Here is a 26,065-nt window from a genome sequence, read left to right on the forward strand (position 1 = left end):
GGGCCAGCATTGGACCAGTATTTTGTCTAACATAGAAGCTGATCCAGGAGGCGGGACTTTGTATTACAGAGGCTGCCGAGTAAAGAGGAGATTCTCGCTGTATGTAATCTGACAGCGCTTGTCCCCCCCCCCCCCCGGTCCCCTCTGAGGCAGCAGATGGGCATTGGTCAGACTGCATTCATGGCAATGGTGAGGCTGCAGATGGGCATTGATCAGGCTGCAATGATGGGCAATTGTGAGGCTGCAGATGGGCATTGATCAGGCTGCATTGATGGACAACTGTGAGGCTGCAGATGGGCATTGATCAGGCTGCATTCATGCCAATGGTGAGGCTGCAGATGGACATTGATCAGGCTGCAATGATGGGCAATTGTGAAGCTGCAGATGGGCATTGATCAGGTTGCATTGATGGACAACTGTGAGGCTGCAGATGGGCAATGATCAGGCTGCATTCATGGCAATGGTGAGGCTGCAGATGAGCATTGATCAGGCTGCAATGATGGGCAATTGTGAGGCTGCAGATGGGCATTGATCGGGCTGCATTGATGGACAACTGTGAGGCTGCAGATGGGCATTGATCAGGCTGCATTCATTGCAATGGTGAGGCTGCAGATGGGCATTGATCAGGCTGCAATGATGGGCAATTGTGAGGCTGCATTCATGGCAATGGTGAGGCTGCAGATGGGCATCGATCAGGCTGCAATGATGGGCAATTGTAAGGCTGCAGATGGGCATTGATCAGGCTGCAATGATGGGCAATTTTGAGGCTGCAGATGGGCATTGATCAGGCTGCAATGATGGGCAATTGTGAGGCTGCAGATGGGCATTGATCAGGCTGCATTGATGGACAACTGTGAGGCTGCAGATGGGCATTGATCAGGCTGCATTCATGGCAATGGTGAGGCTGCAGATGGGCATTGATCAGGCTGCAGATGGACACTGATCAGGCTGCAATGATGGGCAATTGTGAAGCTGCAGATGGGCATTGATCAGGTTGCATTGATGGACAACTGTGAGGCTGCAGATGGGCAATGATCAGGCTGCATTCATGGCAATGGTGAGGCTGCAGATGGGCATTGATCAGGCTGCAATGATGGGCAATTGTGAGGCTGCAGATGGGCATTGATCAGGCTGCATTGATGGACAACTGTGAGGCTGCAGATGGGCATTGATCAGGCTGCATTCATTGCAATGGTGAGGCTGCAGATGGGCATTGATCAGGCTGCAATGATGGGCAATTGTGAGGCTGCATTCATGGCAATGGTGAGGCTGCAGATGGGCATCGATCAGGCTGCAATGATGGGCAATTGTGAGGCTGCAGATGGGCATTGATCAGGCTGCAATGATGGGCAATTGTGAGGCTGCAGATGGGCATTGATCAAGCTGCATTGATTGACAACTGTGAGGCTGCAGATGGGCATTGATCAGGCTGCATTCATGGCAATAGTGAGACTGCAGATGGGCATTGATCAGGCTGCAATGATGGGCAATTGTGAGGCTGCAGATGAGCATTGATCAAGCTGCATTGATGGGCAACTGTGAGGCTGCAGATGGGCATTGATCAGGCTCTAGATGGGCAATGGTGAGGCTGCATTGAGGGGCACTGACCCTTATTTTGCTTCAAAGTTCTTTATTTAAACATAAATTTTTTTTCCTGAAACTTCCCTCCTAAAATGAAGGTGTGTGTTATATGCCGATAAATACAGTAGATTTGTTGCTTGTCTCACTCAGTCATGTTGAATGCAATGGCCAGGTAGTACACACACTCACTAAACCGCATCTAGCGCCCCCACTGACAGTGAAGTCATCATTGTTCACTCATGCACATTCCATTCTTCTTGGCTGCCAGGTGACATCGATATTGCACAGACCATTCTTGTTATATTAACAATGGCTTGACCTTTTCTGGACATACCTTGTGTGTGTGTGCGTATTTATGGGATTTAAGTCACTTTGAATGTGGCACGGTTGTTGGTGCCAGACAGGCTGGTCTGAGTACGACTGCTGATCTACTGGGATTTTCACACACAACCATCTCTCAGGTTTACAGAGAATGGTCCAAAAAAAGAAGTGGTCCAAAAGAAAAGAAATTGCCTTGTTGAGATCAGTGGAGAATGGGGCAGACTGGTTTGAGAAGATTGAAAGGTAACAGTAACTCAATAATCACTTGTTACAACCAAGGTATGCAGAATTCCATCTCTGAACGTACCACACATCGAACCTTGAAGCAGATGGGCTACAGCAGCAGAAGACCACACCGGGTGCCACTCCTGTCAGCTAAGAACAGGAAACTGAGGCTACAATTCGCACAGGCTCACCAGAATTGGACAATAGAAGATTGGAAAAACTTTGCCTGGTCTGATGAGTCTCGATTTCAGCTGCGACATTGGTGGCGGGTCAGAATTTGGCCTAAACAGCATGAATCCATCCTGCCTTGTATCAATGGTTCAGGCTGTGTGTGTGTATACACATACAGTATCTCACAAAAGTGAGTACACCCCTCACATTTTTGTAAATATTTTCTTCTATCTTTTCATGTGACAACACTGAAGAAATGACACTTTGCCACAATGTAAAGTAGTGAGTGTACAGCTTGTATAACAGTAAATTTGCTGTCCCCTCAAAATAACTCAACACACAGCCAATACTGTCTAAACCACTGGCAACAAAAGTGAGTACACCCCTAAGTGAAAATGTCCAAACTGGGCCCAGTGTCAATATTTTGTGTGGCCGCCTTTATTTTCCAGCACCGCGTTAACCCTCTTGGACATGGAGTTCACCAGAGCTTCACAGATTGCCATAAGAGTCATCTTCCACTTCTCCATGATGACATCACAGAGCTGGTGGATGTTGGAGATCTTGCGCTCTTCCACCTTTCTTTTGAGGATGCCCCACAGATGCTCAATAGGATTTAGGTCTGGAGACATGCTTGGCCAGTCCATCACCTTTACCCACAGCTTCTTTAGCAAGGCAGTGGTCATCTTGGAGGTGTGTTTTTTTTATCATGTTGGAATACTGCCCTGCAGCCAAGTCTCCGAAGGAAGGGGATCATGCTCTGCTTTGGTATGTCACAGTACCGGAGAGGGAAAATGGCTAATTGGGCCCAATTTGGAAATTTGCACTTAGGGGTGTACTCACTTTTGTTGCCAGCGGTTTAGACATTAATGGCTGTGTGTTGAGTTATTTTGAGGGGACAGCAAATTTACACTGTTATACAAGCTGTACACTCACTACTTTACATTGTAGACAAGTGTCATTTCTTCAGTGTTGTCACATGAAAAGATAGAAGATACTCACTTTTGTGAGATACTGTGTGTATATATATATATATATATATATATATATATATATATATACACACACACACACACACACACACACACAGTAACTGTATATGGGGTGTGATTATTATCTGTCCTTTCATAGTAAATTTGCACAAATAAGATCACTTCAAATTATCATTGTATGGTAATTCCACAACATGCACAATCTATTTTCCTTTTTATTTGAAAAGAGATTGAAATTGAGGGAAATTTTACCACAGAGGACACAGACAGAAACAAGATTCTGACCATCCCCCTTATCCAAAACAAAGATGAAAATGCTAGGGCCTTGGCAGTTAATCTGTGACCCCGTGGGGCTGCCTACCTTCCCCTTCCTCTGCTTTTTTATATTTTTTTGGTAATCTTTAGTTATTTATTCCAGTGGCGGTGCGACCATAAGAGGGCGCTGAAGCGCCCCCACCCCCCCTCCTGCCAATCACCAATCTATCTATTGTCGCTGCTGCCGCCCCCCTATTCAGGTATCCGGCCCCTTGGGTGCCGGGCACCTGAATTACAGCAGCAGGGGTGTTTTTGGAAGTGCCTGATTAGAGCCGTGGGCTGATTACTCAGTGTTGTGTTAGGGAAATTAATACATTGCTTCCCTAACACTGACCCGCCTCTCAGCCAATCAGGATGCTTGGGGCTGGTTACCCTGTCACCTGATTGGCTGAAACGACAGGCATTATGATTGGATACCTATCAGGCGTCCAATCATAGCAGAGGACGGGAGAAGACCTGAGGACTCGGAGCGCGGGGGACAGCGCTGAGACAGCTAAGATCCGGGCGGGCGGGGTGAGGGGCACACTGGCAGCATTTGATGGGGGAACAGTAGCGGCAATTAATGGGGCACAATGGCGGCATTTGATGGGGCACAGTGGCGACAATTGATGGGACACAGTGGCGGCAATTGATGGGTACAGTAGCTGCGTTTGATAGCACAGTGGCAGCAATTTATGGGTACAGTGCCTGCGTTTGATGGGCACAGTGGCTGCGCTTGATGTATTATTTTTTTTTTCAGTGTTTGTGCCCCCCAAACAAATTTGGAGCACCGGCCGCCTCTGATTCATTCTTCTATTTTAGGTCAGGTTCTTCTTCTGGGCCATATGCTGCTACTCTCCTGTCTTTTAGGTCAGAAGGTCACCTCAGATGTACTGAATGCTGTCAGGGAGGTGCTGTTGCTGAGCTAAGGAAGATTCTGCCCTTACCTGTGATTGGCTGAGCTCATTTTGGAGGGAAGTCCTGTCACCATTGGTCTGCCAACTGTTCATTTAAATAGTTGCGGAAGCTCATATCTTTCAGCAGATTGTCTGTAATTTCTTCAGCCAGTTTTTATCTGCAAGATGCGGGCGTCAGGAAGAAGATATGTACTTTAGGAGATCACACAGCCTGCTCAGACCTCCGATGAGCAATTGCTGTGCCTCAGGAGATCATAAAGCCTTCCCAGACCTCAGAAGAGAGATTACCTGAGGAGATCACACAGCCTCTCTTTCTCTCAGCAGATCATCTGGAATCTGTTCAGTCAGATATTATCTACATCTGTAAACTTCAAGAGGAAAAGATTACCTCAGGAGATCACACGTCCTTCTCAGCCCTCAGAGGAGAGATTACCTCAGGAGATCACACATCCTTCTCAGCCCTCAGAGGAGAGATTACCTCAGGAGATCACACAGCCTGCTAAAACCTCAGAGGAGAGATTAGCACAGGAAATCACAAATCCTGCTTAAACCTCAGAGGAGAGGTTACCTCAGGAAATTAAACAGCCTGCTCAGACCTCAGAGGAGGGATTACCCCAGGAGATCACATGGACTGCTCAGACCCCAGAAGAGAGATTATCTCAGGAGATTACACAACCTGCTCAGACCTCAGGGGGAGAGATTACATGGACTGCTCAGACATCAGAGTGGAGATTACCTCAGAATATCACACAGCCTCCTCAGACCTCAGATGAGAAATTACCTCAGGAGATCACACAGCCTGCTCAGACCTTAGCAGAGAAATTACCTGTCACCAGTGTTCTGTCAACTGTTCAATTACATAGTGGTAGAAGCCTGTTTCTCTCAGCAGATCATCTGGAATCTGTTCAGTCAGATATTATCTACATCTGCAAGCTTCAAGAGGAAGAGATTACCTCAGGAGATCACATAGCCTTCTCAGACCTCAGAGGAGATATTACCTCAGGATATCACACAGCCTGCTCAAACCTCAGAGGAGAGATTAGCTCAGGAGATCACACAGCCTGCTCAAACCTCAGAGGAGAGCTTAGCTCACGAGATCACATGGACTGCTCAGACCCCAGAGGAGAGATTATCTCAGGACATCACACAACCTGCTCAGACCTCAGGGGGAGAGATTACCTCAAGAGATCACATGGACTGCTGAGACATCAGAGTGGAGATTACCTCAGAATATCACACAGCCTCCTCAGACCTCAGATGAGAAATTACCTCAGAAGATCACACAGCCTGCTCAGACCTTAGCGGAGAAATTACCTGTCACCAGTGTTCTGTCAACTGTTCAATTACATAGTGGTAGAAGCCTGTTTCTCTCAGCAGATCATCTGGAATCTGTTCAGTCAGATATTATCTACATCTGCAAACTTCAAGAGGAAGAGATTATCTCAGGAGATCACATAGCCTTCTCAGACCTCAGAGGAGAGGTTACCTCAGGAGATCACACAGCCTGCTCAAACCTCAGAGGAGAAGTTACCTCAGGAAATCAAACAGCCTGCTCAGACCTCAGAGGAGAGATTACCTCCGGAGATCACATGGACTGCTCAGACCTCAGAGGAGAGATTAGCTCAGGAGATCACATGGACTGCTCAGACCTCAGAGGAGAGATTACCTCAGGAGATCACACAACCTGCTCAGGCCTCAGGGGGAGAGATTACCTCAGGAGATCAAACCACCTGCTCAGACCTCAGGAGAGCGTACCTCAGAAAATCACACAGCCTGCTCAGACATCAGAGGAGAGATTACCTCAGAAAATCACAAAGCCTCCTCAGACCTCAGAGGAGAGATTACCTCGGGATATAACACAACCTACTTAGACCTCAGGTGGAGACGTTACCTCAGGAGATCCCAAATCCTGCTCAAACTGCAGAGGAGAGGTTACCTCAGGAAATCAAACAGCTGATACATCTGAAGTAACGAATAACAAAAAATTTGGCTGAATTTCAATACAGAAAAAAATGAACCGCACATGTACACTGGCCCCCCTGTTTAGCTGATGAGGTCTGGGCCCAGGACAACAGGACCGGTTGTACTGTCCAATCATTATCACCGTCTATACAAATCAGTTTTATCACACAGTTGTTATGTGAATTGAACAAAACCATTTGTTTATTATCGCCATATATTTATTAACAGTATCAGCAAGCGTGTTTACTTTTATGCCTTATTAGATCATCTTTGCACGTAAAACATTTCCCGTTCTGATCATGGAAAAAGATGCTTGTCCATGTGACTTCCTTGGTGTCTTTGGAGGTTTTCTTTCAATGTGAAACTTTTCCCGCACACTGAACAGGAAAAGGGATGCTCACCAGTGTGGCTTCTCTGATGAGCGAGTAGTTTGGGTTTCCTGGTAAAACACTTCCCGCACTCCAAACAAGAGAAAGGCAACTCGCCTTTGTGCCTTCTTTGGTGTCTAAGAAGGCTCCCGTTCTGAGTGAAACATTTCCCACACTCTGAGCATGAAAATGGACGCTCACCCGTGTGAGTTCTTACATGTGATTGAAGTACGCTTTTCTCAGTGAAACATTTTTCGCACTCTGAGCATGAATAAGGACGATCACCCGTGTGCGTTCTTTGGTGTGATAGAAGTCTTTTTTTCTCAGAGAAACATTTCCCACACTCTGAACATGGAAAAGGATTATTACCCATGTGACTTCTCTGGTGTCTATGAAGGTTTTCTTTCAATGTGAAACTTTTCCCACACACTGAACAGGAAAAAGGACGCTCACCAGTGTGGCTTCTCTGATGAGCAAGTAGTTTGGATTTCCTGGTAAAACACTTCCCGCACTCCAAACAAGAGAAAGGCAACTCGTCTTTGTGCCTTCTTTGGTGTCTAATAAGACTTCCTTGCTGAGTGAAACATTTCCCAAACTCTGGGCATGAAAATGGACGCTCGCCCGTGTGAGTTCTTACATGTGATAGAAGAACACTTTTCTCAGAGAAACATTTCCCGCACTCTGAGCATGAATAAGGACGATCACCCGTGTGCGTTCTCTGGTGTATAAGTTCTCTTTTCTCAGTGAAAGATATCTCAGACTCTGAACATGAAAAGGTCACGCTGGTGTGAGATCTGAGATGTACAACAAGTTCAGATCTTGTTTTGAAAGATGCCCGACAACCCAAACATGAGACCGGACTCTCACTTGCATGAACCATTTTATGGGTCAAAGAGAACTCCCCGGGATTAGATGGATCTGTAGATGTTTCTGTACTGTGAGAACTAAGCTGGACGTCTGAAGGAATAGTTTGTGATTGATCAGAAGATCCCTCAAGATTAGAGACATCCATTGATGTAGACGAATGGTGAGGTCTAGGGATATTTTGTGCATTGGGATTTACTTCTGGTGAAGTTGGTCTTAGGCCTTCATATTTTGAGTTCCACTCTGCATATGATATAGGATGTCTCTCCGAGGAATTCCTGACACGGCATCCATCTGTTGGAAAGCAATTTTAAAATAAGTGTTAAAGGTGTCAGTAATTAAGAAATCATTTCCCAAAGCTCTGAAATAGAATTGGGTACAACTTTAAGGACACTTTCAGATGAGGTGGATTGACACTGGATTCCATTCCGATCAGCATGGCATTCGCTCACTGATCCCCTGCTGATTGGAGCAGAATGGGCAGATGACATATCTGTGTCCGTTCAGTTTTCATTTTCAGCCCCCTCTGCATTATGGGCGGCCGATACCCTCTAAACTGATCCGCCTAAATTGAAGAGGACGAATACCCTTCCATTTCTTTAGTCAGACCCGCATGTAGTATCAGCGGAGATGGACCTTTCCTATGGTGTACAGGATAGGCTCAATTGTTGGGAACATGATGTTATATTGAGGAATGGAGATGGACCTTTCATATGGTGTACAGTATCTCCACCTCATTTGTTGGGAACATGACGTTTTATTGAGGAACGGAGATGGACCTTTCATATGGTGTACAGTATCTCCTCCTCATTTGTTGGGAACATGACGTTTTATTGAGGAATGGAGATGGGCCTTTCATATGGTGTACAGTATCTCCTTCTCATTTGTTGGGAACATGACATTATATTGAGGAATGGAGATGGGCCTTTCATATGGTGTACAGTATCTCCTCCTCATTTGTTGGGAACATGACATTATATTGAGGAATGGAGATGGGCCTTTCATATGGTGTACAGTATCTCATTTGTTGGGAACATGACGTTATATTGAGGAATGAAGATGGACCTTCCACGTTGTGTACAGTATCTCCTCCTCATTTGTTGGGAACATGACGTTATATTGTGGAATGGAGATGGACCTTCCATATGGTGTACAGTATCTCCTCCTCCACCTTTTAATATATTTATGATACATACTGTACACAGAGTCTGTAATCTATTTTTGTTTTTTGTCTTAAAAAACATGCACTATAATTTTAATTTCTAGATAACACCCTTTTCTTACCAAAAAAATGGGTATTATATTGGGCTTGTGTGCAGTAAAATTAATTTAGTGTATTTTTAGTGAAAATATTTGATAAACAGTTATGCTAACATCACAATATAAAAATTTGCGCTCACTATTATTATATTAAAATATGTTTGGGGGGTTTTAACTAATCTTCAGGCCTAAAAATGTACATTTAACACATGTACATTTTCTTTTTAAATACAATGAAAATGAGAAGAGTATTACTTGTAAATAGAGAAGGTTCCTCCCGTTTTCTTTTCATAATTATCTCCTTCTCCTCCATAGACTGCTGATCTCCATTTACCAATGTCTCTTCTTTTTCCTCTTTAATCTCAACTTTCATGTCCTTCAGTTCTTCACCCTAAAATCCAAAGATGATAAAATATAACATCTGGAAACATTACTGCAAATAACAAGAGATTACATAGAAGAATGTCACCTCATAGTTTAAAATCATTTGAGTTCTATTGCTCAGTTCCATCTACCTGATCCTGGTGTCTATAGCTGTGATCTTCATGTGTGGAATCCCGGGAATACAGAGGACCACCCTCCTCCAAAGACTGCTGAGCTCCACTCACCAACGTCTCTTCTTCTTCCTCTTTACCCTCAACTTTGAGGTCTTTTAGTTCTTCACCCTGAACCCCAAATATGACAGAATACAATTAAGGACACGACAGGTGTATATACAGGACACAGGACAGTAATATAAATTTAGAACAGACCCCAGACCAGGCTGGCTGTTTGTTCCCATGTTCCATTCCTGGATAGGCACTTGGAAGACAGGCACACAGTAGCTCATGATCAGTCAATTCTGAAAATAGGCTTTTTGCAGTTTATTTGCTGGTTCAACTTGGGTGGGATGTGGGTGAGCCTTGGGATACACCAAAACTTAAGAAATACAACAGAGGACGCTAGTAACTGATCTGCTCTTTCAGGGTGAAAGCACCCACTTGAATGCAGGGTTTGAGTGAACTACAACACAGGCGATCCCTTAACAGAGGTATAGACCTGAGTCTATGTAATGATCTCTTCCGAAGTTGGCAAGGACTGTTTCTAGGATCCCCAAGGCTTGTACTCACTGTACCCTGTGTACTGTAAAGCCTCAAATAGCAGCAGCCAGTTTTAGTACTTGATGCGTCCAACCTGGACCTTCTGCAAAGCTTCCTCCACTGATTCAGAGCACTTTAGACGGGGTTCCCTGAGCCCTAACTGCAGCTGGAACCCCACAAAGAGATTTTTTATGTTCTGCCACTGGCAGCCCAGTGGTGCCTAAGCCCTCAGTCTGGGTCTAACTCCCCTAGGAACAATAGAGTGCTGTTCCAGACCCTAGACTATTTATACACCTCTCCACCCCCTACTGGCCACCCTCCCAACCAGGGACTGGCTGAGGCTGTAGAAATATTCAGGCTATGGTCCCCCAAACCTTTACCATACCTCAGAACATCCGTATTCTTGGCTAAATGATATGTACAGGGGGCACTGGGTAGAATAATGAACAAGCAGCTTCTCTCTATGTGGAGCTCTGGGGGAAGAGAAGGAACAAGGAGCTCCTTATGATCCTTTTCATCTACCTGATTATGGTGACAAATGATGTGTTTTTTCCTTGTGGAATCCTGGGAATACAGAGGACGGGGAAATCTGTCTGGTGGGTTTGTGTCACCGAATGGCTCCCTCTTGACATCTTCGGAGGGATCTCTGTGTCCTTTTGAAAACTCCATTACATCAACCTCATCTTTCTCCTTTTTTATCTCTTCTTTAACTTTACATGAGATGTTGTGTTCTTCCTGTGTGGAATCCTGGGAATACAGAGGACGGGAACATCTCTCTGGTGGGTTCCCATTACTGGATCCATCTGTAGGAAACACACACACTGACTGAATACATTGTTTCTATGTCTTTATCAGATGATGGGGGATCTAGGTGGACCCTCCGTAGTGCTCCCTCCTTTACAATAAAGTCTCCTCTTACCCGGTGATGTGAGGGGCGGCTGATTCTCCATCATGACGTCCTTGTAGAGATCCTTGTGTCCTTCTAAATACTCCCACTCCTCCATGGAGAAATAGACAGTGACATCCTGACACCTTATAGGAACCTGACACACACAATGATACAGTCACCATCCAGACACATCCCTTGTCTGTTACAGGATAATGTCCCAGAATTCCCGGCACCGCTCACCTCTCCTGTCAGCAGATCAATGATCTTCTTGGCACTGGTTACCTCTGTAGTCAGGCAGTGAGGTGGAGACAATGTGATGGGTGATGTCCTGTGAAGACGGCTGCTGGGTGTTAATGGATCATCTGTTTGTCTATCTATAATCTTGTGCAAAGAAAGAAAGTTACAATCACAACAAGCTACCCGTAATCCTTCTGATTTATTCATTTTGGTCTGTTTAGATCCAAGTGTTTTGATTTTGGGTGCAGTAGGGAAGGACTACCACCAATTCCAGTGTTTTGTGCTATCGGTGTCCCTGCTGGGAAGGTTCATTATTTCCATATGCACTGCTGACAATCTCAGAGCTATGGCTGGAGAGCACACCTGCTTGGGTGCCTCCACAGCAAGCACTCAGCAGAAGGTAGGGGCCAGGAGTGCCGGCATGGGAAGAGGAGGATCTGGACTGCTCTGTGCAAAATCACTGCACAGAGCAGGCAAGTATAACATGTTTGTTATTTTAATGTAAAAAAAAAACATGGGGGTTTAGTAACACTTTAACTCTTACTAGCAGGAGACAGATCGCAATAAACAATATTTAAAGTTTTGGTTTAGATACACATTAAGATCAGAATAATGTCATATGGCCCTCCCATAATCCTCCTTGCTTCTTCTCTAGTCAGCAGTTAGATGCTCTCAATGTGAAGCTTTATGTAGACAGATGTATAGTTGCTAAGTGTCCTGGAGGAGGGGAGTGGGCAAGGTGACAGAGGAGAGATGTGCTATGACCAAAGGATGAGGTGGGTGGGAGGGATGTGCTGACACTGCTGGCCAGGAAATAAGATGGCTAGTGGGGAAATATTAGGAAGTGGGATGAATTGGCTGTAAAGATATGTGTCGTTAGAGAAGGGTGAAGTAGCTAGAAAAAGATGTGTTGTGAACTGGGGGGAGATGGCCAGAGAGGTATAAATTATGGGCAGAGGTCAGGGTGGATGAAAGGATGATGATCAAGGACTAAGGGTGAGGTGGCTGGGGAGGAATGCATGGTTACCGAGGGCTGAGGTGGATGAGAGGAACCTGGTCCTGGCCAGCTTACTACTCCTAGTCTTCGTCTCATGTATTTGAGCATTGGGGTTTACCAGCCACACGACCATTGCTCCAATGGTCACAGTGGCCAGTTGGCAGATTCAGGTCTTAGTTCCAGACTTTCCTTGTTGTTCTCTATGATGGTCATTTCACATTTTCCTCTAGGACCTCCCTACATCTGCTAGGCTGGAGCCATGACGATCCAAGGATTGCAAAGAGGGACCTGGTCCTGGCTCGCTTACTGATCCCAGTCTTCATCTCATGTATTTGAACAATGGGGCTCACCATCCACACCCATGGTCACAGTGCCCAGTTGTCCGATTCAGAGAGGTCTCAGTTCCAGACTTTCCTTGCGGCTCTCTGCGGTGGTCATTTCACATTTTCCGTTAGGAAAATGTCACATCTCCTGATATGGAAAGTCTGGGGTAGAAGACCTCTGTACATCTGCCTGCCGGGATCCGTGATCATCCGAGGTATGCATGGACCTGGAGCAGAGATGATCGTCTATAGTGATGGCCAAATGAGGGGATGTATCCTGTGCTAAAAGTGGTGGCAGAAATAGAACCATAATACAGGAATGTTTTTATTTCTGTCTAAAGATTCCTTTTAATAACTATACAAAGTATATATGAGTAGGTAACAGCATCTGCTGGGGATAAAAGACATCACAGTGACTATAGAGGAAGAGGACGGGCATCATTGGGGACATAAACTAAGCTAAATTTGGGGACATAAACTAAAAATTGATATAAGTAATTGTAGAGATAAAAAGACATCACAGTGACTATGGAGGAAGAGGACGGACATGACGGGAGAGGGGGGGTTACTGGGTGTAAATATAAAATAATATCTTATTACCTCCTCTGCTGCCAGTTCCAGCAATGTCTCCTCTCTACTTCCTGCCAACTCACCTCTCACCCAGAACTTCCTGTCTGTATATGACATCACTTCCTGTTTGTGTGGTCCACAGTTAGTGAGATCGCCACCTAGTTGTGATTTTACTCCTACGTTATATTATTATTATTATTATACAGGTTTTATATAGCGCCAACAGTTTGCGCATCGCTTTACAACATGAGGACAGACATTACAGTTACATTACAATTTGGTGCAAGAGGAATCAGAGGGCCCTGCTCGTTAGAGCTTACAATTAGGGATGAGCAATCACAGGCAGTGAGACATTGCCCGATCTCTGCAGCCGCACATCGGGGCAATGTCTCACTGCCTGTGAATAGCGCAGCGCTGCACCGACTTCCTGGCGGGCTCTGCACGTGGTCCATGCGAACACGCCTGAGCTCATCCCTACTTATAATCTAAAAGGGAAGGGTCTATTGATACAAAAGGTAATAGCTATGGGGGGAATGAGCTGATGGAGGAAGTAAAACAGTGTTAGTTAAAAGCAGGATAGGCTTCTTTGAAGAGAAGGGTTTTCAGGGATCGCCTAAAGATGGATAGATATATTATATATTATTTTTTCTATCTCGGCTTCTTCCTTCTCTCCTGATGTTAGGTGTATTATTACAAACAAGCATTACAAATCAATTAAAACTGAATCAAAGAATATATATATATATATATATATATATATATATATATATATATACACACACATACATACACACACGGTCTGTCCGGAAAGTATTCAGTCATGCAATATGAAAAATAGAGACATTTATTGAACAAGATACAAAACCATTGTACATAAGACACTGACTGACGCCTCAATCCCCTTCAAAGTAGGCACCTTGGGACCTCACACAGTTCTTGTGTGGTGGCCTTAGTTTTCAAGGTTAGTAGCTGTGGACCCACGATTCATCTATGCTTCTGACATTCCTGAGGAAATCTGGTTCATTGGTAGTGGTTTAAAGCAAGTAATTAGCAACTGTGGCACAATGTTCCTCCTTTTATGGCAGCAGAAGCCACAGAACTCATTTTGCCACGACACGTTTAATGCCAAGATCCTACATCGCAATCTCGGACACAGATGTTTTTGGAATCCGCAGATCAGCTTCTAGCTCTCGGCCTGTCTATCGCTGATCTTTGATGATTGCCGCCTGTACACGTTCAACATTCTCAGGTGTTCTGCTTGTTGCAGGCCTTCCAGAACGTAAATCATTTTCAACAGATTCTCAACCATCTTTGAGGCGTTTTGTGCCACACTTTTATGTGCGCTACACTCATTCCGTAGTCCCTGAAAGACTTCTAAATCATCCAAACAACGCAGAGGGATGTCAAGCTTAACGCAAAATTTGATATAGATTTGTTGCTTGTGCTTGATTCACTCAGTCATTTTGAATGCAATGGCCACATAGTACACACGCTAACTCAACGGAATCTAGCTCCCCTGACAGTGAAGTTATCGTTGTTCACGCATGCACATTGCAGTCCACTCTCCTTGGCTGTCAGGTTACATCAAAGTCGCACAAACCGTTCTTGTTTTATTAACAATGGCTTGAATTTTTCCGGACAGGCCTCGTGTATATATTTCAATTATTATTTGTCCTTTCATAGTAAATTTTTACAAGTAACATGACTTCTAATTATCAATGTATTGTAACTCTATTTCATGAACAATCTATCTTCCTGTTTATTTCAAAAGAGATTGAAATTGAGGGAAATCTCACCACAGGGGACATAGATAGAAATTAGGTTCTGACGGTTCCCCCATATCCAAAACAAAGATGAAAATACTAGTGCCTTGGAATTTAATCTGTGACTCTGTGGGCTGCTTATCTTCCTCTTCCGCTGCTTTTCTTCAGTAATTTTTATTAATTCATTCTTCTATTTTAGATCAGGTCCTTCTTCTGGGTGTCCGTTGGGTCAGATGGTCACCTCAGATGTACTGAATGCTGTCAGGGAGATTCTGCTGCTGAGCTAAGGAAGATTCTGCCCTTACCTGCAATTGGCTAAACTCATTTTGGGGGGAAACCTTGTCACCATTGGTCTGTCAACTGTTCATTTAAATAGTTTGCAGAAGCTCATATCTTTCAACAGATTGTCTGTAATTTCTTTAGTCATATTTTATCTGCAAGATGCAAGCTTCAGAAAGAAGATATTTACCTTATATACCTTAGGAGATCACACAGCCTTCCCAGACCTCAGAGGAGAGATTACCTCAGAGGATCATATAGCCTTCTCAGACCTCAAATGACAAATTACCTCAGGATATCACACAGCTTGCTCAGACTTCAGAGGAGAGATTTCCTCACGAGATCACACAGCCTGCTCAGACCTCAGAAGAGAAATTACCTCAGGAAATCAGCCTGCTCAGACCTCAGGGGGAGAGATTACCTCAGGAAATCACACAGCCTGCTCAGCCCTCAGAGGAGAGATTACCTCAGGAAATCACACAGCCTGCTCAGCCCTCAGAGGAGAGATTACCTCAGGAAATCACACAGCTTACTCCGACCACAGAGGAGAAATTACCTCAGGAAATCAGCTTGCTCAGAGGAAAGATTACCTCAGGAGCTCACACAGCCTGCTCAGACCTCAGGGGGAGAGATTGCCTCAGGAAATCACACATCTTATGCAAACCTCAGAGGAGAGATTACCTCAGGAGATCATACAGCCTGCTCAGACCTCGGAGGAGATATTACCACAGGAAATCACACAGCTTACTCAGACCTCAGAGGAGAGATTACTTCAGGAAGTCAGCCTGTTCAGACCTCAGAGGAGAGATTACCTCAGGAATTCACACAGCCTGCTCAGACTTCAGGTAGAGAGATTACCTCAGGAAATCACAGTTTACACAAACCACTGAGGAGAGATTACCTCAGGAGATCACACAGCCTGCTCAGACCTCAGAGGAGAAATTACCTAAGAATGTCACATGGACTGCTCAGACCTCGGGGGGAGATTACCTCAGGAAATCACACAGTTTACTCAGACCTGAGGAGAAATTACCTCAGATCACACAGCCTGCACAGACCTCAAAGGAGAGATTAACGGCTGTACTGCTACTGGCCGGGTCTCCCTCTCCTGCCAGGACATCAGGTCTAGCAACAATTTGTTAGTGCTTCTGAGCCTATATTTGTTGGTGATATTATATTTAAGTCTAATTTGTACCGATTTTCTCTTTTATTTACCTTTTACTCCATAAAATGTGCCACAAGAACTCATGCCGCGCAATGCTCTGGTGCCCCCTGTTACGTTAAGGGGCCCGGAGCCGAAAGTGTAAGAGACACCTGCCTCTCCATGTCAGGCTCCACAACCAGGTGGTTCAATTCATGTAACGCATTTATATATGTGTCAGAAAAGAGGTGGACATTACACCTACACATATGCATCCAAATGCTCACTACACACTTCCAGTACAGTGACTGAGCTGTCAAAGACAGCTCTTGGTCTGTACTAATGATCAGGAGCCAGCAAGTTTGACTCCCGATCATGTAACCACTGTGATAGTTAATTACAGTACTCACGTGAACGCCTGATTCTTCTATTAAAGGTGCACTGGCGCTGGAATAGAATAATACTTCCACCCATAGGCTTTATCCTCATGGTAGACCCCGTGCACCGAATTCTCTTCTGTTCACTGCCTTACTGGTTACAGCTCCCTCATGCCATCCTGTAGAATGCTGGACTGCTGGCCCTGTATTGCATGGCTGGATGCTGATAGCCCTCTCACAATCCTGAATGTCAGACAGCGGAGGAAGTGCCAAAGGTCAAGGGAGGAAGAAAAATGTATGCATATCACCTTATTTATCATCCCCTAGGTCAGGGGTTTTCAAACTGCGGCCCTTTGCTTGCAAAACAACTATTCCTCCTACTAACTCCAAACAATGGGGCATAATTCCTCCTACTGACACCAATGATGGGGCACTATTCCTTCTATTGACACCAATGATGGGGCACTATTTCTTCCACTGACACCAATGATGGCACTTTATTCCTCCCAATGACTCCAACAATGGGCCATAATTCCTCCCAATGACTCCAATAATGGGGCATAATTCCTCCCACTGACACCAATGATGGGGCACCATTTCATCCACTGACACCAATGATGGTGTACTATTTCAAGGTTTGTGGACGGCCTTCCCAGAAGAGTTGAAGCTGTTATAGCTGCAAAGGGTGGGCCAACTCAATATTGAACCCTACGGACTAAGACTGGGATACCATTAATGTTCATGTGCGTGTAAAAGGCAGGTGTCCCAATACTTTGGTAATATAGTGTAAGTAATCAGCAGGTGACTCAGCACACCAATGACACTTTTGCAGGAATGTATATCTATCCAAATCATTTTTTATCATTCTGTGAATTGAACAAAACCACCAGTTTTCAGCCACCATATGTTTATTAAACAGTATCAGCATCTTTACATTTATGTCTAATAAGATAATCTTTGCGTGTAAAACATTTCCCGCACTCTGAACATGAAAAAGGATGCTTGCCCATGTGACTTCTCTGGTGTCTATTAAGGTTTTCTTTCAATGTGAAACTTTTCCCGCACAATGAACAGAAAAAGGGACGCTCACCAGTGTGGCTTCTCTGATGAGCAAGCAGTTTGGCTCTCCTGGTAAAACCCTTCCCGCACTCTGAACAAGAAAAAGGCAACTCGCTTTTGTGCCTTCTTTGGTGTCTAATAAGGCTCCCTTGCTGAGTGAAACATTCCCCACACTCGGAGCACGAAAATGGACGCTCGCCGGTGTGAGTCCTTAGATGTGATAGAAGTGCGCTTTTCTCAGTGAAACATTTCCCGCACTCTGAGCATGAATAAGGACAATCACCCGTGTGTGTTCTCTGGTGCAAGAGAAGTCTTTTTTTCTCAAAGAAACATTTCCCACACTCTGAGCATGAATAAGGACGATCACCCGTGTGCGTTCTCTGGTGGGATAGAAGTCTTTTTTTCTCTGGGAAACATTTCCCGCACTCTGAACATGGATAAGGATTCTCACTCTTGTGAGTTTTCTGGTGTATAAGAAGTTCTCTTTTCTCAGTGAAAGATTTCCCGCACTCTGAACATGAAAAGGTCACGCTGGTGTGAGACCTGAGATGTACAACAAGTTCAGATCTTGTTTTTAAAGATGCCCCACACCCCAAACATGAGACTGGACTCTCACTTGCACGAACCATTTCATGGGTCAAAGAGGACTCCCCGGGATTAGATGGATCTGTAGATGTTTCTGCACTGTGAGAACTAAGCTGGACGTCTGAAGGAATAGTTTGTGATTGATCAGAAGATCCCTCAAGATTAGAGACATCCATTGATGTAGATGAATGGTGAGGTCTGGAGATATTTTGTGCATTGGGATTTACTTCTGGTGAAGTCGGTCTTATTCCGTCATCTTTTGAGTTCCAATCTGAAGATGATATAGGATGTCCCTCCGAGGAATTCCTGACATGGCACCCATCTGTTGGAAAGCAATTTTTAGATAAATGTTGAAGGTGTCAGTATGTAAGAAATCATGTATGTTGTTCGAACAGCCAACAGTTTCACAGAACTCTGGTATGGAATTGGGTGCAACTGTAAGGGCCCTTTCAGATGTGGTGGATTCCTTTTCATTTGTTGGGAACATGACGTTATATTGAGGAATGGAGATGGACCTTTCATATGGTGTACAGTATCTCCTCCTCATTTGTTGGGAACATGACGTTATATTGAGGAATGGAGATGGACCTTTCATATGATGTACAGTATCTCCACCTCCAACTTTTTATAGGAACCCCAAGGAACAATCAACAGTTGACCCGTCCCTCAACCATACATCCCTCCCAGGAGTAAATGACTCCCCAGCAACCAAAGACTCCCCACCAGCAACAATAGATCCCCCTGCATCAATAGACCTCCCCAGCAACAACAGATCTCCCACGACAATAGATGCCGCAGCAGCCATCATCAATAGACCCTCCAGCACACCCCTTGCCATTACATATATTCAGTGCTAGAGGTGCCGGAAATGCATTCCCACTGGAAAAAAAAAACGTAATTTTAAGTCTTGACCCTTTGGGTACATATTTACCTGATGCAACCTCATCCCTTATACAATATGTTACAAAAAAATGGGTATTATATTGGATTTGTGTGCACTAAACCTTTAGTGTACTTTCCCTGAAAATATTTGATAAGCAGTTACGCTTATATCACGTGCTATTAAAATTTTCAACTACCATTACTATATTAAAATATATCTAGAGACAACAGAGAAAGGGATATCACTGCTCCAGGCTGGTCAGATTGGAATGAACCCCCCCCCCCCCCTCTAGTTTGGAAGCCACAGGTGCTGGCGATGCATATAGCAATGAAATTTGAGAAAAATTCTGGACAGCCGCACTCCAAAAAATAGCCTTTATTTGTCAAAAGGAATCAAGAAATGCATGCCACAGCAGAACGGACAGAAAAAACTGATGCATTTCACACTACCAAACAGTGCTTAATCAGAGCTATGATTAAGCACTGTTTGGTAGTGTGAAACGCGTCAGTCCTTCTGTCCGTTCTGCTGTGGCATGTATTTTTTGATTCCTTTTGATGAATAAAGGCTATTTTTTGGAGTGCAGCTGTCCAGAATTTTTCTCAAATTTTATTTATATTAAAATATATGTTGGGGGGTTTTAACTAATCTTCAGACCTAAAATGTACATTTAACACATGTAAGAAAAATAAAAAAAAAGTACAATGAAAAAATGAAGTTTATTACTTACTTGTGTCCATATGTAGAGAAGATTCCTCCTGTTCACTTTTCATAATCATCTCCCTCTCCTCCATAGACTGCTGATCTCCACTCACCAACCTCTCTTCTTCTTCCCCTTTAACCTCAACTTTGATGTCCTTCAGTTCTTCACCCTAAACCCCAAAGATGATAAAATACAACATCTGGAAACATTACTGAAAATAACAAGAGATTACATAGAAGAATGTCACCTCATAGTTTAATATCATTTGAGTTTTATTGCTCAGTCCCACCTACCTGATTATGGTGTGTATAGCTGTGATATTCTTGTATGCAATCTCGGGAATACGAGAGGGGACCGTCCTTCTCCATAGACTGCTGATCTCCACTCACCAACATCTCCTCTTCTTCTTCTTCCTCTTTATCCTCAACTTTGATGTCTTTCAGTTCTTCACCCTGAACCCCAAAGATAATAGGATACAATTAAGCACTTGTGCCCCGGAAGGTTTTACCCCCTTTATGACCAGGCCATTTTTTGCTATTCAGCATTGTGCTACTTTAACTGGCAATTGCGCGGTCATGCAACGCTGTACCTAAATTATTATTTTTTTCCTTGCACACAAATAGTGCTTTCTTTTGGCGGTATTTAATCACCACTGGGGTTTTTATTTTTTGCGATATAAAGAAGGAGGGCTGCACCCTTGATGGGCATTCTAGAAAGAAGTGTGATGGAAGATTTCCCCTGGGTCTAGCGCTAAAATGTTTTTTTAGCTAGTGTCATACCTATTAGAACATTCATTCTAGAACACTACGGTGTTCACATGCTACTCCGGCATCAACTCTAGCTCCAGATGTCAGCCTGGCCCGTGCAGACAGACACACATAACCAACATCTTCGTGTAACTTCTGTTCACTGGCAGCACAATGGTCTGCTTGGGAACGTGGAGCCCTGACCATCAGTAAGCTTCCATATCATAAGGCCTGTGCACAACTGCACAATCAGCAAGTGTTGGTCACCATCAAAACATGGACCCAGGTTGGAGGCTTCATCTCACCCAATACTCTACAAAGCCTCCATGACCCAACAGGATTTCCCAGTCCTGGAAAAAACTGAAAGCTCAGTTTTCTCCTAGTAAGACACACATCCTGGAGCACCTCAACCTGCATTTGTGAGAACCGAGAACCTTGGGTGCCACCAAACCTTTATTACACCATGACACCACACAGCCCGGTCACTATGTGTAAAAAAATGTAATCTTTTCTCATAGCTATCAAAAGAACTATATGCTTTTTGCTGAAAGTAGAATACTATTTTCAATCAATATATTTTAAGAAACCCTCCGCTTAGGTGAAAATAATTACATTAGATCGGACATGCAAAATACTCCCCTAAACCTTTACCATACTGCAGAACAGCCCTGTTCCTGGCCTAGAGACATATTCAGGGGGCAACGGGTAGAATAATGAACAAGTATCTGCTCTCTGCATGAAGCCCATGGAGAAGAGGTGGAATAAAGACCAAGTATATCCTTATGATCCTTTATGTTTACCTGATAATGGCGACAAATGGTGTGGTTATTCTTTTTGGAATCCCGGGAATACAGAGGATGAGGACATCTCTCTGGTGGGTTTGTGTCACAGAATGGCTCCCTCTTGACATTATTGGAGGGATCTCTGTATCCTTTAGAAAACTCCTCAATCACATCAACCTCATCATCCTCCTTTTTCATCTCTTCTTTAACTTTACATGAGATGCTGTGATCTTCCTTTGTGGAATCCCGGGAACACAGAGGACTGGGACATCTCTCTGGTGGGTTCCCATTACTGGATCCATCTGTAGGAAACACACAAACTGACTGAATACATTGTATCTATGAGTTTATCAGATGATGGGGGATCTAGGTGGACCCTCCATACTGCTCTCTCCTTTACAATAAAGTCTCCTCTTACCCGGTGATGTGAGGGGCGGCTGATTCTCCATCATAACGTCCTTGTAGAGATCCTTGTGTCCTTCTATATACTCCCACTCCTCCATGGAGAAATAGACAGTGACATCCTGATACCTTCAGGATATGTCAGGCTCTGCATTCCATTTGCCGTTGCTCGTTTCAGGAAAGCGTTCACAACCAAGACAACATACACCTATGAATCAGCCGTCTCCTTCTAGGCTGTTGTCAGATCAAGCACAGCAGGAGGGGGAGGGGCAGGTCAAACCTCATAACCATGGTTAGAAAGCATTTATAAACATGGCTCCAATTGAGAACAGGACTGTAAAAAAGACAATGATAGATCTTCTTCAAAGAGATTGCCTTTTACTTCTTAAGGCTCACACAGACTATAAGAAAATTAGGCGAACCTTTTCGTCAGAGGAATGATTGTACGATTTTCTGATGGTGTGTACACAACTTTCGACAGCCGATTCACACTTTCTGAACGGACAAACTCCAAAATTCCAAACAGAACAAATGATTTTATTTTAACGTGTACCGTTTTCGTATGAGAAAATCAGAAAAGAAAGACCGCGCATTATCAGAAGCAATAAACAAAACAAAAAAAGCCTTTGTTGTACGAGAATTTTCTTGATCCTGACTTGCTGTGAAACAACGAAGAAAAATCAGATGATCGTCTGTCCGAATTTCTTATAGTGTGTACCCCACTTTAGTGAATATGGAGGAATAGGACGGACATTACGGGGGATTACTGGGTGTAAATATAAAATAATATCTTATTACCTCCTCTACTGCCAGTTCCAGAAATGTCTCCTCTCTACATCCTCCAGACTCACCTCTCACCCAGAACTTCCTGTCTCTACCTTTTAGTGTCCGTTCTTTATCTTACATCACTTCCTGACTGTGGGATCCACTCACAATAAGTGAGATCGCCACCTAGTTGCGATTTAGTAACTGCATCCTATGTTATACTCAATTTTATTTTTCTCTCTCTTCTGCCACCTTCTCCCTTGATGTTGCGCGTATCATATTAAAAACAAACATTACAAAGAAATTAAAACTGAATCAATAATTTAATGAAAAAATATATGAAAAACAATCATTTGATCTTTTTAAAGCCCAAGATCCATAATCCCATATACCTGTGTGTGACATGACACCGTCATCCCGTATAATCTCATATACCTGTGTGTGACATGACACCGTCATCCCGTATAACCCTATATACCTGTGTGTGACATGACACCGTCATCCCGTACAACTCTATATACCTGTGTGTGACACCATCATCCCGTATATCCCCATATACCTGTGTGTGACATGACACCATCATCCCGTATATCCCCATATACCTGTGTGACATGACACCGTCATCCCGTATATCCCCATATACTTGTGTGTGACATGACACCGTCATCCCGTATAACCCTATATACCTGTGTGTGACATGACACCATCATCCCGTATATCCCCAAATACCTGTGTGACATGACACAATCATCCCGTATATCCCCACATACCCATGTGACATGACACCGTTTTCCCATATGACCCCATATACCTGTGTGTGACATGACACCGTCTTCCCGTATAATCCCATATACCTGTGTGTGACATAACACCATCTTCCCAAACATTTTTAATAAAATTATCTGTCTATCTATTTTTCTTCATTCCGCTATTCATCCATTTTAGGAAATTTTGAGCCATATACTGCTCATCTCCTCTGCCTTCTGGGTCAGATGGTCACCTCAGATGTACTAAATGCTGTCAGGGAGATGCTGTTGCTGAGCTAAGGAAGATTCTGCCCTTACCTGTGATTGTCTATTTTTGGCGGGAAACCCTGCCACTAACGGTCCGTGAACTGTTAATTTAAATATTAAATGTTTCTCTTAGCAGATAATCACTTCAGCCAGATTTTAAGATCCAGGAGGAAAAGGTTACCTCAGAAGATTACACAACCTGCTCAGACCTCAAGGGGAGAGATTACCTCAGGAGATCACACAACCTGCTCAGACCTTAAGGGAAGAAAGTACCTCAGGAAATCACACAACCTACTCAGACCTCAGGGTAAAGATTACCTTAAGAAATCACACAACCTACTCAGACCTCGGAGAGGGAAATTACCTCAGGAGACCACACAGCCTGCTCAGGCCTTAGGGTAGAGAGTACCTCAGGAAATCACATAGCCTGCTCAGACCTCGGAGAGGGAGATTACTTTCAGAGATCACACAACCCACTCCGATCTCAGAGGAGAAATGACCTCGAGAACTCACGCGGCCTGCTCAGACCTCAGGGGGATAGCTTACCTTAGGTAATCACACAGCCTGCTCAGGGCTTACGGCAGAGAGTACCTCAGGAAATCACTTGGCCAGCTCACACCTCAGAGGAGAGATTAGCCCAAGAATTCACAAAACTTGCTCAGAACTCATAGGACAAGTTACTTTAGGAAATCACATAGCAAGCTCAGACCTCAGAGGGAAAGATTACCTCAGGAAATCACATTGTCTGCTCGGAACTCAGAGGAGAGATTACCTCAGGAGTTAAAACAGCCTGCTCAGACCTCACGGGAGGGAGATTATTTTTAGAAGGTTACACAACCTACTCAGATCTTATAGAAGAAATTTCCTTAGGGACCTCACACGGCCTGCTCAGACCTCAGGGGGGGATAGATTACCTCAAGAAATCACACAGCCTGCTCAGGCCTTAGGGCGAAAGATCACCTCAGAAAAACACATTGCCTGCTCAGATCTCAGAGTAAACATTACCTCAGGAAGTCACAAAAACGTGATCAGACCTCAGAGGAGAGATTACCTCTGGAAATCACACAGCCTGTTCAAACCTCATGGGGGGAAAAGTTACCTCAGGGGACCACAGAACCTGCTCAGGCCTTAGGGGAGGAGAGATTACCTAAGGAAATCTCACAGCCTGCTCAGATTTTGGGGGGGAGAGGTTACTTCAGGAATTCACACAACTTGCTCAAATCTCAAAGGAGAGATTACTTCATGAAATCACAAAACTTGCTCAAACCCCAGGGAAAAAAATTACCCCAGGAAATCACACAGCCTGCATAGACCACAGATGAGAGATTACCTCGGGGAATCACACAGCCTGCTCAGACCTCAAGAGGAGAGAATACATCAGGAGATCAAACAGCCTGCTCAGATCTCAGGGGAGGGAGATTACTTTAGAAGGTTACACGACCTTCTCAGATCTTAGAGGAGAAACTAACTCAGGAACTCACACAGCCTGCTCAGGCCTCAGATAAAAAGACCTAGCATGCTATGGTGCGTGCTGTGGTACCCACGCCATTTCATCTACTGTTTGGGATGCCAACTTTGCCGGCATGCTTTGCTGGGGCAATGGAGGCATCTAGTACAGCAGCGGACCAAGCAGAACAAGGCATAGACTGAACACCTTGTACTGTTTCTGCAGTTGCCAAGAAGAAGAGAAAAACTTACTGCAGCGGCAAAAGAAAGTCAACACCCTACCCGGATCTTTCACTAGGCTACCCACGCTCTCTCCTGCCACATCAGGGCCATTAGGATTAGTAACAATGCTGGGTGCTTCTGGGCCTAATTTGGGTAGTGATAGAATACTAGTATTAACAGATTTTTGTAGTCTCTCCATAAAATGTACCCATCCTAGCCTCTGTATCGTTATCACTGCTATTTTCTCTGCAAGGTTACCTGCTCGTCTTTTCAAGGGAAAGATGAATAAGGTGAGACACCTGCTCTAATACTCGCTCCCTTAGGGCTTCTCCTTCATTGTGCAATCGGTCCACCAAAGCCTTTTTCTCACAACCTGATGGGTCACAGCTCCCTGAAGTCATCCTTCACCATGCTGGACAGTGGCATGATATCAGCACTAATGCCGCGTACACACGATCGGAATTCCGGCCAGAAAAAGACAGATGAGAGCTTTTCATCTGAAAATGCTACCGTGTGTATGCTCCATCGCAATTTAGCTGTCCGAATTTCCGCCAGCCAAAAATTGATAGCGTGTTCTCCATTTTCCCGACGCTAAAAACTTTCTATCGGTAATTCCGATCGTGGGTATGCAATTCCGACACACGCCAAAAATCACGCATGCTCAGATTCAACTACGAGACAGAAGCTATTGGCTACTGGCTATTGAACTTCCTTTTTCTAGTCCTGTCGTACGTGTTGTACGTCACCACGTTATAAATAATCGGAATTTGATGTGACCGTGTGTAGGCAAGACAGCTTGAGCCGAATTCCGTTGGGAAAACCATCAGAGCTTTTTCCGACGAGAATTCAGATCGT

At 44.3% G+C, this 26,065-nt stretch overlaps 2 protein-coding genes across 2 annotated transcripts in view; both read right to left on the minus strand.

Moving 5' to 3' along the window:
* The window catches only part of LOC143955215 (uncharacterized), an 89,472-nt gene extending 66,762 nt beyond the window's left edge, over positions 1-22,710 (minus strand). The window contains exon 1 of the mRNA XM_077465299.1: positions 21,781-22,710. Coding sequence (XP_077321425.1) covers positions 21,781-21,865 — 85 coding nt within the window. The 5' untranslated portion in view covers positions 21,866-22,710. The remainder of the gene's footprint in view (positions 1-21,780) is intronic.
* LOC143956279 (uncharacterized) lies at positions 6,657-13,131 on the minus strand. Its single transcript, XM_077466487.1, has 5 exons — positions 13,078-13,131; positions 10,554-11,301; positions 9,468-9,617; positions 9,208-9,343; positions 6,657-7,986 (listed from the first exon to the last, which is right to left on the minus strand). The coding sequence occupies exons 2-5, from the start codon at positions 10,698-10,700 to the stop codon at positions 6,758-6,760; spliced, it is 1,662 nt and encodes a 553-aa protein (XP_077322613.1). The 5' UTR covers positions 10,701-11,301; positions 13,078-13,131; the 3' UTR covers positions 6,657-6,757.
* Positions 22,711-26,065: the final 3,355 nt, after the last annotated feature.

This window comes from Lithobates pipiens, unplaced genomic scaffold, assembly GCF_037356315.1.
Source record: "Lithobates pipiens isolate NorthernLeopardFrog02 unplaced genomic scaffold, aLitPip1_a1.2 Scaffold_35, whole genome shotgun sequence".
Classification (NCBI taxonomy): Eukaryota; Metazoa; Chordata; class Amphibia; order Anura; family Ranidae; genus Lithobates; species Lithobates pipiens.

Excerpts from the sequence above, each read along its gene's own strand:
- LOC143956279 (XM_077466487.1), bottom strand. The coding sequence starts at position 10,700 with ATGGAGTTTTCAAAAGGACACAGAGATCCCTCCGAAGATGTCAAGAGG. Across the intron at positions 9,618-10,553 it reads TCATTTGTCACCATAATCAG|GGTGAAGAACTAAAAGACCT; the intron begins GTAGATGAAAAG and ends TTTGGGGTTCAG. Across the intron at positions 9,344-9,467 it reads GCTATAGACACCAGGATCAG|GGTGAAGAACTGAAGGACAT; the intron begins GTAGATGGAACT and ends TTTGGATTTTAG.